The sequence below is a fragment of the Acanthochromis polyacanthus genome, chromosome 15 (genome assembly GCF_021347895.1).
Source record: "Acanthochromis polyacanthus isolate Apoly-LR-REF ecotype Palm Island chromosome 15, KAUST_Apoly_ChrSc, whole genome shotgun sequence".
NCBI classification, from domain to species: Eukaryota; Metazoa; Chordata; class Actinopteri; family Pomacentridae; genus Acanthochromis; species Acanthochromis polyacanthus.
Window position 1 is genome coordinate 27878983 of NC_067127.1, and position 18467 is coordinate 27897449.

The 18467-nt window shown below is 39.0% G+C and overlaps 1 protein-coding gene across 1 annotated transcript; it reads left to right on the forward strand.

Annotated features, from left to right (window-relative positions):
• Nucleotides 1-18038, forward strand: si:ch211-195b21.5 (uncharacterized). The gene is made up of 8 exons (XM_022220938.2): nt 1-348; nt 7165-7310; nt 7421-7979; nt 11116-11698; nt 12845-12903; nt 13000-13096; nt 13192-13310; nt 16793-18038. The coding sequence occupies exons 1-8, from the start codon at nt 148-150 to the stop codon at nt 17366-17368; spliced, it is 2340 nt and encodes a 779-aa protein (XP_022076630.2). The 5' UTR covers nt 1-147; the 3' UTR covers nt 17369-18038.
• The last annotated feature ends 429 nt before the right edge of the window (nt 18039-18467 follow it).

An 18467-nucleotide genomic window follows, 5' to 3' on the forward strand; every position in this document is an offset into this window, starting at 1 on the left:
ATTATGGCTTATGTTTCCGGGTTCAGTTGTAGCTGATCAGACGTGCAGGCGATCAGAGCCGTGGAATTTAATATACAGTGTAATTTTTCCTTCCACTTGTTTCCTTCTTGGTATAGCTGGAGTTAGCGTTGACGTCTAAACACAAACATGTTCCACTCTGATAAACCGGCGCGCCGCCCGCCGCCATTCGGACCTCCAGCACCTCAGGGCCCTCCTTTCGCTTTCAGGGGACCTTGCTCTGTTCCTCCACCCGGACAGCTACCCCCCGGATCCCGCGGACCTTTTTCTACCTCAGCATCGGACAGCCGTTATCTCCACAACACGCCGCCAAGAGGGCATTTCATCAGAGTACGTACCCAAGGCTAGTGGAACTAGCTTAGCTGAGTTACCTGGTTCTGATGAGGTCGTCAGCTAGTCAGTTAGCATAGCACGTTCATAGACGGCATGTGAAGTGATGCAGAGCGGGACTCAAGCTAAACACAATATAGTCTTGACTAAATAAAAGTTAGGTGAATCATGTTTTTATACAAGCATCATACACACCTCTGCTCCACGTGAACACTGAGACCTTGTGTCTAGACCTAATATTGTTGTACATCGAGATTCAGCGTGGAAGAAATGAAATGTTACAACTTAACAAAGTACTACAGGTGAATGCTGTTTGTGGATATATATATATATATATATATATATATACACATATATATATATGAATTTAAATGAGTAGTAGTAGTAAATAAAAACTGGTAGTAATAAATGCAATATATTACATTGACAAGTTGTTTTTTGTCCGTCAGATAGACAACACACATGGAAATCATGTATTAAAAACAAATTTATGCTTCTGAAAAAATAACTTCAGTCTCTCTGTTGGTCTTCATGTCAGGTTTGTATTGTCTCCTTTTCCTCATCCCATAAGGTGAGATGGTAACAGAACTATTGGCACTATTGGTAATAGATGCCCTTTATGGGTATGCTGCTGGCCCACTTGGGTGCATAAACATGCTCTTCAATCCTGCTCGTCTTCGTCATTATGCAACTCAGCCTACTCAGTCTATTATAATTAGAGTAGCTGGAGGAAGCACTTCATAGGATTATTCTCCAGTGGCACAAAGCGAGACAGTGGTGTTCTCAGCCACAACACATCTTTGACTTATTTCATATACATGTGACTTCATCTGAGCATCCTGGCTACGATGGCGACGACGGACAGCGTGGATCGAACACTTGTATAGAATTTTCATACCAATTCTGTATCATCAATCGTAAGTTTGCAGAAGCAATTTTGTTTCTTTTATAGAAATGTAGCCTTGATTGTTCATAATTTGTGCTTTCCATGCTACATATTACGCAAGTTTTAATTGCAAAAATCAGTAGTTATTATTTGAAGTCTAAGCCGCATGTTCACTAGATGCGTTTTTTCCTCATGTAAAAGCGCCACACGTGAAAATTGTCTATATGATGGGTGGTCACTAGCAGGCCACTACTGGTCATATGACAGCGCTCTCAGCTTGGGTGTCCAGCAGATGCGCCAACTTTCTCTTTTATTTCAGAAACAGTTCAGCGAAAAGTATTTTACTATGCAGCATGTGGAGGTCCAATACATTGCACAACTTTCGTCAAATGTCTAAACTAGCCGTCATTGAAGTACAACAAGGACAGATTCAGCTACTGCACAGGTTATGTGTAGCCTCATATGCTTTTAGCTTAAGTGTTTTCGAAATAAAAGAGGAAGTTTGCGGCCGAGCCACCATGTTGGTCCGATGTATCTGGCGGACTCTCTAGCTCAGGGGTCGGCAACCTTTAACACTCAAAGAGCCATTTCGACCCGTTTCCCACAGAAAACACCGGGAGCCGCAAAATCCTTTTGGCATTTAAAATGAAGACAACACTGCATATATTGCTTTTTTACCTCTATGCCCTTGTTAATCAGATGTGATTAATTAATTACAAAGCCTCTAATTAGATAGATTCATTTTTTAAATTGTGTCCTACCGCTAATATTTGTCTTACTTGGTTAATGTCATTTTTGCTCCTAGACCTCATATGTTGCGTAATGTTAGCTGGAAATCAATAATTTGCGAATGTCTATTTAACTTGTAAAATCTATTTATCTTAGGCTAATAACTTTTCTCCAGTAAGTTGCTGCCCTGTTTTCCAAGACAACAATCCTCTGACTCGCTGACCTGCTGCCTGGATGCTGGACGTGACATCGAGCCGTTCTCTCGCGAGTAACGTCGTATTAACCTAACATATCAAAGAGTAGATACTGAGCAAGACAATTATCCGTAGTTTATCATATTACTGATGAGTACCCGACAATGCAGGACACCGCTGTGAAGGCGGAGACATGCGGCGGTGCTGTATTTGCGACAATAAAAAAGGAAAGAAATTTGAAGGAGCGACGGCTAGGATTTAGGAATGGTGGCCCGCCGCTGCTGAATGAATGTAGCGCAAACACTGGGATCCAAAGATCAACAGGACTCCAAATGAATACACGCAGGCCAGTGAGTGTCGGAAATTGACGGCTGGGACGCTTATTTTGACAGACAAAAATTAAGACTTTTTATTTTGATGTTACAAGATCACCATAATCTTCAAATTTAGAATTAAATTTTAAAAACTAACAAACTAAAATCAAAGAAATTTTAATTAGATAGCCTGCTGATTATTTTCCAAAGTTACAGGGAGCCGCAACAGAGGTATAAAAGAGCCACATGCTGCTCCGGAGCCGCGGGTTGCCGACCCCTGCTCTAGCTGAAAGCTGTCATTTGACCACGTTAGTGGCCCACTAGTGACCGCCCACCATGTGGACGATTTTCATATGCAGCGTATTTACATGTGGGAGAAACACATCTAGTGGACATGCGCTTCAGTTAAAAGACTAGTTTATGTCTCTGTTTTGTGTATCATTTTTTAAATCATACACTTTTTTATTGTAGATATTGTATTATATTGTATTATATTATTAAAATATGACCTCCACATTATTTCCCTTTATTTTGCAGGGTAAACTGTAAATGAACCAAGGATTGGCAGAACACTGGACAATGCTGAAGTGGTTTGAAAAATAATGGAAAAGGGGGAAGAATTTCACAGATGCACAAAAGAAAGCACATTGCTGATTTATTATGATTTGAATTTCACTTTATTTTTATGTGACTGAATAAAAATATCTGGCAACAGAATGCATAAAAATGTAAAGTCTACAAGTATTTATCCCTAAAATTACAGCTGTAAAGTAAGAATACTTAAATTACTGTGCATCATTTTGTTGCACATTCTGCAAACAGAATGCTAAATTAATCTTTTTTTATTTTAAGTGGTTTAATATGTTGCATATATCGTCCTTTCACATTTTACTAATACAAACTTTTTGTGCTTTTGGGTCTCAAGATGTGCATAATCAGAGTTTCATTTAATATGCATTGTTTTGTACATGGGCTGCATAGTGGAGTAGGGGTTAGCACTTTTGCCTTGCAGCAAGAAGATCCCTGGTTCGAGTCCCGGCCTGAGCCCGGGATCTTTCTGCATGGAGTTTGCAGGTTCTCCCTGTGCATGCGTGGGTTTTCTCTGGGCGCTCCGGCTTCCTCCCACAGTCCAAAAATACGCTGAGGTTAATTGATTACTCTAAATTGCCCGTAGGTGTGAATGTGAGTGTGCTTGTTTGTCTGTATATGTAGCCCTGTGACAGACTGGCGACCTGTCCAGGGTGTTCCCTGCCTTCGCCCGAGTCAGCTGGGATAGGCTCCAGCACCCCCTGCGACCCTAGTGAGGATAAAGCGGTGTGTAGAGAATGGATGGATGTTTTGTACATAGTGACCACCTCTAAACTTTTCTTGGAAACGATGCCATTCACAATTTTACATGTTCATCCTTTTAGACTTAATTTGTGTTAATGAGGACCCTTTACAATATTCAAGTCAAATGTTTTTAGAAGTAATTGTTGTTTTTTTGCCATAGCATCAGCATGACTCTGAAGGTGCACAGCCACACCAAAAAGTTGCACATTGAAATTTCCTTACCTCATCCACAAATGGTTCTGGAAATTTGATCACATCATGTCTCCTTACGGTGCTATTTAGTAAACTCCTGTAGCTAGCAAGCTAAAGCTAACATATTAGCCAGTTGATACCAGGTTACCACCGTCATACTACCCCTCCAAGCTTCTCTTTACTGAACTGTTTATTCCCCTTAGTTTTTTTTTATGCTCAGGAGTGTACATGTTACACTACAAATGGGGGGAAAGCTGTCTCATTGATCCCTCTTTTTTACCATCAGTATCTCACTTGATTCATAGTGAATATGTAGCTCTTGCAGTGCGTTCTGTGTTTCTGTAACTTCATTTTATTTCTTATGTGTTACGTCTGTTTAAAACAGACTGGACTTCTTTCTGTACTTAACAACAAAGATGCCCTCGTTACAATAAATGTTAAATTCCAGCAACTATACACTTGGAAAAAACAAGATGCATTTAAGCATCTGATGAATGTTTGATCAAATTGCCAAAGTAACTAAAGATGAAGTACGGGTTTTACTTTTCACATCCCTGTTACAGTTTCCAGTGTTTAATGCACATGGCCCACATCACACGTATTTTATTTTTACTATATCTTTTAATTTATGGCCATGTCTACTTTTGCAGTAATTTGCTTTATGTTATCAACGAAACACCCTCATGCATAAAATGTTTTAGAAAACAAACCTGTGTAGTGTCGTTTTTTTTAAGCGAGTCCATTTGCTTTTCCTCTGGACCCTTGTTTCAGCTAAAAATGCTTTTGCATGAGTAACATGAGTAGTCATAGAGTGCTAGCCTAGCTTAGCTAGACTGTATTCCCGTTATATTTGTAATACACAATATAAAGGCTGTCTGGTTCCCAGGCAAATAGAGTGCACACATAGACATATTAAAACATGAAATTGTCGGCACATTTGACATAGAACAAGTTAACATTGAATTCTCTTTGAAACAGTGCTTATTGAGTAAATAGGTAATTCAGGTAATGTACTCAATGTACACGCAATTGGTATTGTGAAGTAATTTCAGTCTCTTGGAAAATGTCATTGGTAAAATAAACACACACCTTCAGATCCAATAATTGGAATCAGCGGCTTCAGGTTAAGTAGCAGTGATTGGAACCTCCTTATGTGCTGACAGCTGGAACCTGTCTTATTTAAACCTTTAACATCTAGTATCAGCTGCTCCCTTTGTAATAGATGTGTGGTTTCATCTTGTCAGAGCAAAAGATGGCCCTTACAAAATAAAAACATGCCAATGAGTCTGGCAAGGAAGTTTTTGAAATAAATCATTCTACCATGAAGGAAGATCATCATACTGGTGGTGCAGATTCCAGACAACCACCAATTTGAATTGGTTGCCCCAGCAAGTCTCAAAGAACCCCCAGATTTCACCAGAAGGTCTACTCTGCTAACCATTGCCACGTTCTCTGGCACTGTGCAGGACTTGTGGCATGGGACTGAGGCAGTTTTGAAAATAGGTCACTATGTTTATGGAAATATTTATTTTTAAAATTTTATTGAGAATCATGTCCCTTAGCAAGAATAGTGTTGTATATGTATGTATACATTAGGGTTATAACTTTTTGAACTTTTTTCCAAAATCAAAGTCCTGCATCATGATTGGATGAACTTTTTGGTATAATTGAAGAAACCAAACTCCATTTTCAACACTCTTTTAAAAAAGTCCCCCCGAAACAAAAAAGTATTAAATACATATTACAGCCAATGATATAAAATGCGAAACCGTGCTAAGTTATCACAAGGGCCATTACAAGTCAATATGACTGATAATGGAGCGATGATAAGTTGTACTGTCATCATAATATACTGGAGTATCAGTTTCTGTTCTTGCTTTCACTTTATAAGCCATGTAAATTTGGGGAAATCTCTCTCTCTACTTTTTTGTTTGGGGGGGACTTTTTTAAAAGAGTGTTGAAAATGGAATTTGGTTTCTTCAGTTATAACAAAAAGTTCATCCAATCATGATGATGCAGGACTTTGATTTTGGGAAAAAAGTTCAAAAAATTATAACCCTATAGGTTGTACCTGTTTTATTCCATAGTAGCTGATGTGCTCCCCATCAGCAATGTAGCTACACATCAGGACAATGTTGTCTCTGCAGATACTGTGAGGAGACAACAGGAATTGTAGTTGTCACCTTGAGTTCCTTGTGTTCTCTCTTAAAATAGTGAAGATCAAATTAAGCAATTGTAGAAAGGCTTGGGTGACAGACTGGCGACCTGTCCAGGGTGTCCCTTGCCTTCGCCCGAGTCAGCTGGGATAGGCTCCAGCACCCCCCGAGACCATAGTGAGGATAAAGCGGTGTATAGAGAATGGATGGATGGATGGATAGAAAGGCTTGGACACAAGCCATCATAGTGTGACTGTACCTGAAGTGTGCTGAACACAGTGGGTGGACAAGCACAGGATTTTTGGAGAATTTATCATTTCCTGCTGTGTAGGTACCGTCAATTCAAAGAATACACTGATCAAAGTATGGCCAGCAGTAACTATTTTATAACAGCAGGTTTAATGATGAATTATTTAGGTATGGATAATGGGGGATGTTCTTCTGCAGGTTCTCCCCATATGTTTTTCTCATGCATGTGCAGTGTTGACAGTATAGTCCTAAATTTTGTCGAAGAGGCTCATGGACTTGGGTTTATGACAAAATTTACATCCTGCTTACCCTTGAAGATATGCAGACACAGAAAGCATGAATTGGCCTTACCTGTAGATTTAGCTTATTTATAAATTTATGTGATGTAATCTTTAAATATTAAGCAGTAATTTCTGGCAAGACATGGTAGGTCAGTCAAAGAATGCCACATGACATCTTGACAATTTGTGACATACTTTCCATTATGTTGCAGCCAGACCATTTAATCAGTTGCTATTTTGAACACTTTGGAAGTATCACATATTTTGTATGTGATCACTACTCAAAGATTTGAAAACAAAATCCCATCATTTTATACAACTGTCCTGTTGATCTTTGTTATTCATTATTTATAAATTAGTATTAGCATTGTGAAAATGTCTGTTTAATTTCCATAGAAATCTAATGACCTGTGAAGTGCAATAAATATACTGTTGCTGTACTGTCTTCTAAAGCACTATAACATAAATTCTAAACACTCTCAGCCCCACTGTAGCAGCTTCGCCATAGACCATAGTACAGTGATTGGTTTGGGCAGCAGCCAGCAGATCATCCTTCCTGCAGAACCACCACACCATCAGGTGCCACAATGGAATCCCTCTCCTGTGAAACATCACCATTCAGACAGCAGGTAGGTGTGTGTGTGTATGTGATAATTAAATGTTTTGTTTAAGATACAGCTGGAGCACTGAAGTATTTTTTATTTGTGCTGGTGTTTGAAACACGTTTGTTAATCTCCAGTGACCGAGCTGGTGAGGAATTCCTGAGGTGCATTGCAGATAACAAACCTCTTCCAGACTATCTCAAAGGGAACATGGCATACAACCTGGCTGATGCATTTAAGTCAGCTAATGTCCTGAAAGAAGCAGTCAGATCAGACCTTCAGTACCAGAAGCATGTGACCAAGAGGAAGAGCCGTAGTCGAAGTCGTGGCAGAAGCCGTGGCAAATCTCGAGGCAAAAGCCAAGTGCGCAGCCGAAGCAAAGGAAGGAGCAAAAGCCGTGTTCGTGGGACGAGTCGAGCTAGAAGCAAAAGCAGGGCTCGAAGTTGGAGTCACGGCAGAGGCAAGAAAACAAGCCATGTGCGGAGCAAGAGCCGAGCCCGAAGGTCCAAGTCACGCAGTGGCAGTAGTGAGAACGACGACCGTGGCAAAGGCAAAAAGAGAAAGAGGAGCCCTGTCCACAGCAGCAGTAATGTCCTCACAAGGAACAGTCTGTTGGAAGGACTGAAGATAGTCATGAACAGCAAGGAGATGGATGCTCGTTTGCCCACTCTTAAAGATGCCATCCTCACTATTAAGGTAGACCTCATCATTCATTTCATTCTTGTTTGTCTGTGTATGTTTTCACAAAAATCTTTGATACATTTCATGTAACTTGACCTTAAAGATGACAACTTTAGCTTTCAGTGGGTATATGATCATAACCAGCTACATTGTGGGGGATTCTACTTACTTGGGTGATGGAATGCAGCTATAATAACTGTTAGTTACAAGATTTAGGTTTCTTGAGTAAATGTCAGTAAGAAGAAGTAGTGTTGATTAAAATGCCTTTCAAATTCTCTACTTATCCCAGTTATGTGGTGCATTTCACCAGTGGAGGCTGCTAGAGTTGGATGTTGTCATACTCTACACATAGTGAACCCAAAGCAGTTTCAGAGCTGTACTTTTCCTTCTGTCACATTTTTTCTGACAAAAATTATAATGCAATGAATTAAAATTAATTTCGAAAAATATTCTTTCAGTATTGTATGAAAATTGAAGAAAACTGGAAACAACCTTTACATTTTTTTCCCAAATGCCAACAGGTGTTTGCACAACTGAAGAAAATGGTGACTACATACTATAAATAGTTTACTACTTTTAGTATGTTTCCATACTCTCCTTGCTGCTCTGCGGAAACACAGCCTGCAGTTCAGCTGAAAAACCCTGGAATTTTTGTCACGTGATTGTTGATCACAGTTCTTAAATGGTGTGTAGAATAAAGCAGTTTTCATGAAATATCACAATTTTAAGCCTAGATTTGGTTCAGCTTTTTAACACAATAGCGTGGCACAGATGACTAGTTTTTCAACTGTAAATCAGAAATAGGATAATTTGGGCTTTTTTTTCTTTTTCTTTCTTTTTTTTTAAATTACAGGCCTCTCAAGCCTGCCAGTGGGTTTTGAGGTTCAGAGGGGTTAAATGCAGCAATTACCACAATGCTCAGTGCAAACTTTTCACAGTTTATTTTCTGAAATATTAACAGGAAAGCAATGAATATCTGTACTAATAGAACATTTCTATAAACCAGTGCTCTTCCACCATCCATACTGGAAATCCCATGTATCGAAGTGACTACACACGTGGACAAAATTGTTGGTACCCCTCAGTTAAAGAAGGAAAAACCCACAATTCTCACTGAAATCACTTGAAACTCACAAAAGTAACAATAAATAAAAATTTATTGAAAATTAAATAATCAAAAACAGCCATTACTTTTGAATTGTTGATTAACATAATTATTTCAAAAAACAAACTAATGAAACAGGCCTGGACAAAAATGATGGTACCTCTATAAAAGATTGAAAACTATTTGACCAGAGTGACATGATTAACTCAGGTGTGTCATTTAATTGACATCACAGGTGTTTCCAAACTCATAATCAGTCAGTCTGCCTATTTAAAGGGAGACAAGTAGTCACCCTGCTGTTTGGTGAAAAGGTGTGTACCACACTGAACATGGACAACAGAAAGCGAAGGAGAGAATTGTCCCAGGACATCCGAAAAAAAATTATAGACAAACATCTTAAAGGTAAAGGCTATAAGACCATCTCTAAACAGCTTGAAGTTCCTGTGACAACAGTGGCTCATATTATTCAGAAGTTCAAGACCCACGGGACAGTAGCCAACCTCCCTGGACGTGGCCGCAAGAGGAAAATTGATGACAAATTGAAGAGACGGATCGTTCGAATTGTATCCAAAGCGCCCAGAGCAACCTTCAAAGAAATTAAAGGTGAACTCCAAGGCCAAGGTGTGTCAGTGTCAGATCGCACCATTCGTCGTTGTTTGAGCCAAAGTGGACTTCATGGGAGACGACCAAGGAGGACACCACTGCTGAAAAAAACTCATAAAAAAGCGAGAGTGGAATTTGCAAAAATGCATGTTGACAAGCCACAAAGCTTCTGGGAGAATGTCCTTTGGACAGATGAGACCAAACTGGAGCTTTTTGGTAAGGCACATCAACTCTATGTTCATAGACTCAAAAACCAAGCATACGAAGAAAAGAACACTGTCCCTACGGTGAAACATGGAGGAGGCTCAGTAATGTTTTGGGGCTGCTTTGCTGCATCTGGCACAGGGTGTCTTGAAAGTGTGCAAGGTACGATGAAATCTGAAGACTATCAAGGCATTCTGGACAGAAATGTGCTGCCTAGTGTCAGAAAGCTTGGTCTCAGTCGCAGGTCATGGGTCTTCCAACAGGGCAACGATCCAAAACACACAGCCAAAAACACCCAAGAATGGCTGAGAGAAAAGCGTTGGACTATTCTAAAGTGGCCTTCTATGAGCCCAGATCTGAATCCCATTGAACATATGTGGAAGGAGCTGAAACATGCCATTTGGAGAAGACACCCATCAAACCTGAGACAACTGGAGCTGTTTGCTCATGAGGAGTGGGCCAAAATACCTGTTGACAGCTGCAGAACGCTCATTGACAAATACAGAAATCGTTTAATTGCAGTGATTGCCTCAAAAGGTTGTGCAACAAAATATTAAGTTATGGATACCATCATTTTTGTCCAGCCCTATTTCATTAGTTTGTTTTTTTAAATAATTATGTTAATCAACAATTCAAAAGTGATGGCTGATTTTGATTATTTAATTTTCAATAAATTTTTATTTATTGTTACTTTTGTGAGTTTCAAGTGATTTCAGTGAGAATTGTGGGTTTTTCCTTCTTTAACTGAGGGGTACCAACAATTTTGTCCACGTGTGTATATGATGGGGCTATGACTTCCAGGGAGGAAAATTTCTAATATTTTAATGTAAATCCTCAAGATTAGAGCTCTGTAAAAAAAAAAATTAGAAAAAATAAATATAGCAAATAAAGCAATCGTAATTGTTCTTTATTAAAATGGTAAGGTTCTTAGAATTTCTGTACACTAAAACAGTATATTTTGGCAGTATGTGATGTCAGCTTAAGTTCCCACTTAAAATACATATTTCAGTAACATGGGACTTAATTCTGTTTTTCGTACATTATGCAGCACGAGATAAACACTTTGGGTTATTGTGTGGATTTCATGCCACATTTGAGATAAGACTTGCACAGACCTTAAGAGACTCTGGAAGTACATGACAACATCTCCCTCAACATCTCATTAGTAGCTAAGCAGCATAATAACGTAAGACAGCTTTGTGTTCAATGTATCTAATTGTTGAAATTTCTTCTTCACAGGCCTCAGATGAAAGCAAAAGCGTGAGTTGTCTGTCCAGTGCGCATGCATGTCAGCAATATGATATTAAGGAGAATTCCACATTGCTGGAAAACGACAGCATGCTGCTTCCCCATGACAGAGTAGTCAGTGACTTCTCTTGGCTCCAAGGGGAGAGTCAGGACTTCTCAGACCAGAAAGCAGATGAGCTTGAAGATGAAGAGTCATTCTTGTATGGGAATCAATCGTCGTCCCAGATTGGAGGACAGGACAATCTACAGGAAATGGCTGCTCTTGGCAGTCAGCAACTTCAACAGAGCCAGTCCTTATTGAGTAGCTTCGGGGATCTGCTTCATCTGAAGCAACCCCTTCAAATTGATTCGTCCACTTTAGCTTCCTCCAGTCTGGAAGGCATAGAATGTGAGAAAATCAAAAAAATATTAAAGAGTCTGGGAGCATCATCAGACATCAGTGAGACCGTGAAGAAGGAGGAGGAGTTTTCTCCTGCACTTTTCAGTTCAGACACAGCAGCAAGCTTGCCGTTGTCAGCAATGAGTAACCCGAATGTACGACAATCTCTGGAGTCCCTACAGTCTCTCATCAAAGGTGAGAATTCTCTGTTGAATGAAAGGTTCGACCTAATCACTATTTCCCTTTATATTCTACTAACCATGCCTTCACACTGTTACATCGATTTTATTGTTTTGCTATTTTGTGATTGATTGACTTTTGGTCGTGACAGCAACTGCACAGCACTATTTTTTTTATAAAACATGATGAATCACTAATTGCAAAAATACATAATACATATTCTCAATCTGCACCTTTAAAGGATAAGACTGGAGATATTCTATATTTGTTGACAGTAACAGAATATATACAAGCTATATAATGTGTTGAAACATGGCTAAATTCCATTTTTTCAAGAGAGGTAATAAAGGGTCATTGTAAATTAATTGCACTATTAGATAGTATTTTTACAACCTGCTAGTAACTGCTGCCAATAAAACATGATGTATTACCTATTTTCTGCTGTCATAACTTTTCATTATTATATGGGGGTGGCATGGCTCAGTGGGTAAATCAGTTCGATCCTTGGCCCAGAGAGCTCATGTTGAGGTCTCTGAGCAAGACACCGAACCTCTAATTGCTCCTGATGGGTCGTGGTTAGCGCTTTGCATGGCAGCTTCCGCCATCAGTGTGTGAATGGGTGAATGTGACATATAATGTAAAGTGCTTTGGGTATCTTTCAGGTATAGTAAAGTGTTATATAAATACAGACCATTTACCATTTATTTTACCAGTATTTCAAACACGTCGAAAGAAAGGCTTGAACTTCATCAGGTGACCCTTGCAGAGACCCTGAAAAGAAAAATCCAGAGCAATAGCAACTTTATAATTGTCTGAATGACAGCAGTCAACTGAAAAGTCTGCTGAGGTGTAAAATCAAGTGTGGAGGCATAGTTCATGTTTCAACGTATATAAAATTAGATCTTTGCATTATTTTGGTACATGTTTACTGACCTGTTGGCATGTTTTTAGACCTATCAGATGAAGATGCATCAGACTGATTTTGATCCTGTATTATCTCGAGTTGTCTAGGATAGGATTTTTGTGACAGCTGACAGTGCACCCTGTCAGTTGGACGCTGATTCCACCTGGTCTGATGATTTATCCTCTCTGTTTTTATTGTTGAATGCTTTCAATGGAGAATTCATAATATTCAGTTATTGTGGATTTTTCTTCCTTAAGCTACAAAGGAGAAACGGGCAAGAGGTGATGGCAGTCATACATCATGTGATAAACAGAAGGTATGCTATTTCCAATCAACATCATAGTGATAAAATTGTACAGAATGGTAAACCACTGAATGAACCAATTGTTAAATCATAATTTGTGTTTCTCAGCCAGGTAACACTGAGGAAAGGAAGAGAGAGAAACAAGCCATAATAAGTAAAATGGAATCCATGGCAAAACAGCTGGAGGAGTTGTTAAAACAGGATGGTAATATGTTTTTCTACTTAGTTTTTGTTCTTTTTATTGTTTGCCCTATTCTGAAATACTCTCTATGCTTCAGTGCTTTTCTTGTGTATTTGCAGAACTGGGTTTTCTTACTCCAGTGATAGGGTTTTACTGCCAAAATTGTGAGGAATTCCTTGGAGATTTGAATTCTGCAGAAAGGCATGCAGTCGTTCACCGAAACAGTAACTCTAGCAGTGTAAGTACATACCACTTTGTGACCTGGGCCAGTGATATTTCTTTTTTTTTCTTCTTGTAAACACATCTCTTAAAAGACCAAAGCAACAGTGACTTAACACTTCAAAATATTAGTAGTCTTATGCCTTGATTATACTGATGACTCAACACACACAGACTAAAGTTTATTTTTGACTCAATCAAAAACTTATCTTCTCGATGTCTCCTTTTTGTGTGACGCTTTTCAATAACTACATTGACCAACTGTTGAAGAAAAATCGTGTTTGGAAAAAGAATACATTTTTAAGAAGAGATTCATAGATTTATGTCTAGTAGAATCCAGACAGACAATTTAGATGAACTAATATATAACGGGATTTAGTCTTTTATTAGAGTTTATACAGTGCCTTGTGAAAGTATTCGGCCCCCTTGAACTTTTCAACCTTTCGCCACATTTCAGGCTTCAAACATAAAGATATAAAATTTCAATTTTTTGTCAAGAATCAACAACAAGTGGGACACAATCGTGAAATGGAACGAAATTTATTGGATATTTTAAACTTTTTTAACAAATAAAAAACTGAAAAGTGGGGCGTGCAATATTATTCGGCCCCCTTGCATTAATACTTTGTTGCGCCACCTTTTGCTGCAATTACAGCTGCAAGTCGCTTGGGGTATGTCTATCAGTTTTGCACATCGAGAGACTGAAATTCTTGCCCATTCTTCCTTGCAAAACGGCTCGAGCTCAGTGAGGTTGGATGGAGAGCGTTTGTGAACAGCAGTCTTCAGCTCTGCCCACAGATTCTCGATTGGATTCAGGTCTCTACTTTGACTTGGCCATTCTAACACCTGGATACGTTTATTTGTGAACCATTCCATTGTAGATTTGGCTTTATGTTTTGGATCATTGTCCTTTTGGAAGATAAATCTCCGTCCCAGTCTCAGGTCTTTTGCAGACTCCAACAGGTTTTCTTCCAGAATGGTCCTGTATTTGGCTCCATTCATCTTCCCATCAATTTTAACCATCTTCCCTGTCCCTGCTGAAGAAAAGCAGGCCCAAACCATGAGGCTGCCACCACCATGTTTGACAGTGGGGATGGTGTGTTCAGGGTGATGAGCTGTGTTGCTTTTACGCCAAACATATCGTTTTGCATTGTGGCCAAAAAGTTCGATTTTGGTTTCATCTGACCAGAGCACCTTCTTCCACGTTTGGTGTGTCTCCCAGGTGGCTTGTGGCAAACTTCAAACGAGACTTTTTATGGATATCTTTGAGAAATGGCTTTCTTCTTGCCACTCTTCCATAAAGGCCAGATTTGTGCAGTGTATGACTGATTGTTGTCCTATGGACAGACTGTCCCACCTCAGCTGTAGATCTCTGCAGTTCATCCAGAGTGATCATGGGCCTCTTGGCTGCATCTCTGATCAGTCTTCTCCTTGTTCGAGGTGAAAGTTTAGAGGGACGGCCGGGTCTTGGTAGATTTGCGGTGGTCTGATACTCCTTCCATTTCAATATGATTGCTTGCACAGTGCTCCTTGAGATGTTTAAAGCTTGGGAAATCTTTTTGTATCCAAATCCGGCTTTAAACTTCTCCACAACAGTATCTCGGACCTGCCTGGTGTGTTCCTTGGTCTTCATGATGCTCTCTGCACTTTAAACAGAACCCTGAGACTATCACAGAGCAGGTGCATTTATACAGAGACTTGATTACACACAGGTGGATTCTATTTATCATCATCAGTCATTTAGGACAACATTGGATCATTCAGAGATCCTCACTGAACTTCTGGAGTGAGTTTGCTGCACTGAAAGTAAAGGGGCCGAATAATATTGCACACCCCACTTTTCAGTTTATTTGTTAAAAAAGTATAAAATATCCAATAAATTTCATTCCACTTCACGATTGTGTCCCAATTGTTGTTGATTCTTGACAAAAAATTAAAATTTTATATCTTTATGTTTGAAGCCTGAAATGTGGCGAAAGGTTGATAAGTTCAAGGGGCCGAATACTTTCGCAAGGCACTGTAAACAAGCAATAATGTGGCAATATTCTGTGAAGCCTCAGTGTCGTCTGCCCATGTGTGTAATCAGTAAATTGTTCGTAATTTAACTGTGGCTGAAACGATTCCTCAAGTTATTTGAGTAATTCAAGTCATTTAATCCACTAAAGATTAGACCTGGGGTCACTAACTGGCAGACCATGGTCCAAGTCTGAACCCAGACCTATAATCAATAAATTATAAGGGGATTTTAAATTTAATGGGATGCTTCTATTTTAACCAGCGCAGCCTTTTTAGTGTTTATGCAGTTGGATTATCAGAGCAGAGGACTCAACTATGAAGGCAGTTTGACATAGACTTTCTTTGTGTGAGTTGTCTGGACAGAAACTAAAACCTCAGTTAACAGGTATGAAAGTGGTTTTCAACTTTCTTTAACTCAGTCTTTCTGCTTCAAACTCGTCCACAAAAGCAGGAGCGTTTAATGCTTCATTTGACTTGTTTTCCACACAAAATGGAACGATCAGACACTGCGTCTGAAAATTATTTAAGACAGGAATGCTGGTAGAACACTGTTAAACGTGCTAATGTATTTTTTTACCGATCAATGCAGCTGATTATTTCAGCAGACAGCCGCACAATAAAACTGTTAAACTTAACAAACAATATTGTATTGAAGTGCATGTAAGTCTGACACTATCTCACGATGAAGAAAATTAATTTGTGACCAAATCAAAATGAAACTATTGTTGCAGATTGAATATTCTCTGTAATAAATACTAATAAACTGATAAGTTTTCTTATTTGTGTTCTATCAGCTGCAGTGCCAGCAGTTTAAATGGAGCAAACAAAAAAATATTTATGTGAGTTCTGCATCACCATGACTTTAGTTTTAGTTGAATACCCCTGTACTATACCATCCATATATATATATATATATATATATATATATATATATAGAGAGAGAGAGAGAGAGAGAGAGAGAGAGAGAGAGACAGAGACAGACAGAGAGAGACAGACAGAGACACACACACACACACACACAAAAACAATATACTGCGGATGTCAACCTGTGTTGAACCAGGACCATTATTTCTGTTGCACAGTGCACTCAATTCTGCTTTTGATGTTGTAATGCACATGCTAAGCGCAAAATCCAATTACTCGATTAATCACCCGAATAGTCGATAGAATACTTGATTAGTAGAACAATCGATATCTGCAACACAAAATTTAACCAATTAAAACTGATCAGGCAGAAGACAAGGGAAATGCATGGCAGAGAATGTATTGCAAATTAGCAATTCAATTAAATTAGTACCTTATATTGTTTAATACAATTTAAGACTACAGCTCATTTTCTTTGTTGTATTACTTTAGTCACTTAAACTACAGGCAGTTCTATGTTTGCAAATGCAAAAACTCATGAGAACATTTATTTCTTTAATTTGCTGTTCAGCCTTTGCTTTTGTTATTTTTACACTACAATGCGTATTTGTGTGTTTCTAGCAAAGTGTGCAGATGGACAAGCATACTAAAGACCGCAAAGGACACACACATCATTGCAGCCCTACCAGAAACCAAAACCCGCAGCCATCAGACAGTAGAAATCACCGGGACTACAGTCACCATACAAACTCAGGAGACCACTGGAACAGCAGAGACTTCCAAAGAAACTATAAAGATGAGAGAGATTACAGAAGCCAACGCCCCAATGATGACCACTTAAGCAACAGGGCTGGACAGGACAATATCTCCTTGAAAGAGGAAATGAAAAGGGAGAGGATGCTTATCACAGTATCCCGTGGACTGACCCCTCCACCTTTAAACATCAGGGTCAAAGATGAGGCGAACAAGGAGGTAAACAAGGAGCAGGCCATTAAAAGACAAAGCAAAGACAAAGCAGAAGTTGCAGACAGCAAGGAAAAATCATCTAAGGACAGCCAAGACAAAGACAGAAAGGAAAAAGCTGAAAGCAGTGACAGTAGTGATACTGATCAAGGGAAATCTAAATCAAAGCAGCCTAAAAAAAAGAAGAAAAAGAAGAAGGAGAAAAAGAAGAAGAAGAAGGCAGATAAGTCCTAAGTGTTACTGATTCCTCCTTGTGTTTAAAGGAACACTCTGACATGTCAGGGAGTGCATTTGTTAGCTGTAAACTATACCAAAAGAGAATAGAATTGTCACTTTCATCTTTGTGCGTCTTGTACAGAAATAGATCTTAGCTAAAGTTAGAACCAAGATTTCAAATTTTGAGTTATTGGAGGTAATTTTCTTCTGCTGCCAGAGCTGCTCCTGTTGTTGGTGCCAAATCTAGGCATTTTGGTCTGGTCCCTGAAGTAGACACACAGCAATGACACCGATACCATTGTTCTCATTCAACTGCTAGTAACTAGACATACAGATGCATGGTCCATGATGTCCGTGTGCTCCTTCTGTGTGTCCATGGCTACCTACAGATTGTTACACAGAATTATGTCTGGCCTTTTCCCACACATTTCCACACATCCTGGCTTCATTTTTTTGTTAAATGTTTGAGAAAAGAAATCCTGAGTTGTTGGTAGGATTGCCACTATTTAAGTATTTCCAAAGGACAAACTGTATATTAGCATTAGGAATGTGTTATGTGTATTAGAAATTGTTAGTACTTGTCTACATTTTTATCTGAAATACAAGATGGCACACTCAACTTTCTCCTGTGACATGTAGATTGAAGGAAAAACATTTGTAAATTTAATAAAATATATTTAAAGGTCAACTGTTAGGTATAATTGAAGTGGTTTTGAGTTCTTTGTCTCTTTGCAGCACATTTGCCACACATTTAACATGAACAATGATGCATTATATCCAGGTGTCCCAGGCAGTGATGTCAGATTTTGATTTGTTGCAGCAGGAAAAGCAGAAATGTATAACATTCAAATGATGGCATTACATGGAGGCGACCTAGTTTCAGGAACCTGTTGTTGTGCATGCTGACTTCCCTTCTCTTATTTTTCTAAATCTTTTTTTTTTTTAAATCTAAATCTTTTTTAATCTAGGATCTTCATTAGCTGATGCCAATGGCACCAGCTGGTCTTCCTGGGGTCCGAAAAAGGAAAACAACCTAACATCAAAAAGATCATATTTCCAGATAACATCAATCAAAATAGATATCTTAATATACATCATGTTTTAGGGCTGGCCCAAA

Bases quoted from the DNA above. Each gene is read 5' to 3' on its own strand.
- si:ch211-195b21.5 (XM_022220938.2), top strand. From the start codon at position 148: ATGTTCCACTCTGATAAACCGGCGCGCCGCCCGCCGCCATTCGGACCT. The intron at 349-7,164 runs GTACGTACCCAA...AAACACTCTCAG, and splicing joins CAAGAGGGCATTTCATCAGA to CCCCACTGTAGCAGCTTCGC. The intron at 12,904-12,999 runs GTATGCTATTTC...TGTGTTTCTCAG, and splicing joins CATCATGTGATAAACAGAAG to CCAGGTAACACTGAGGAAAG.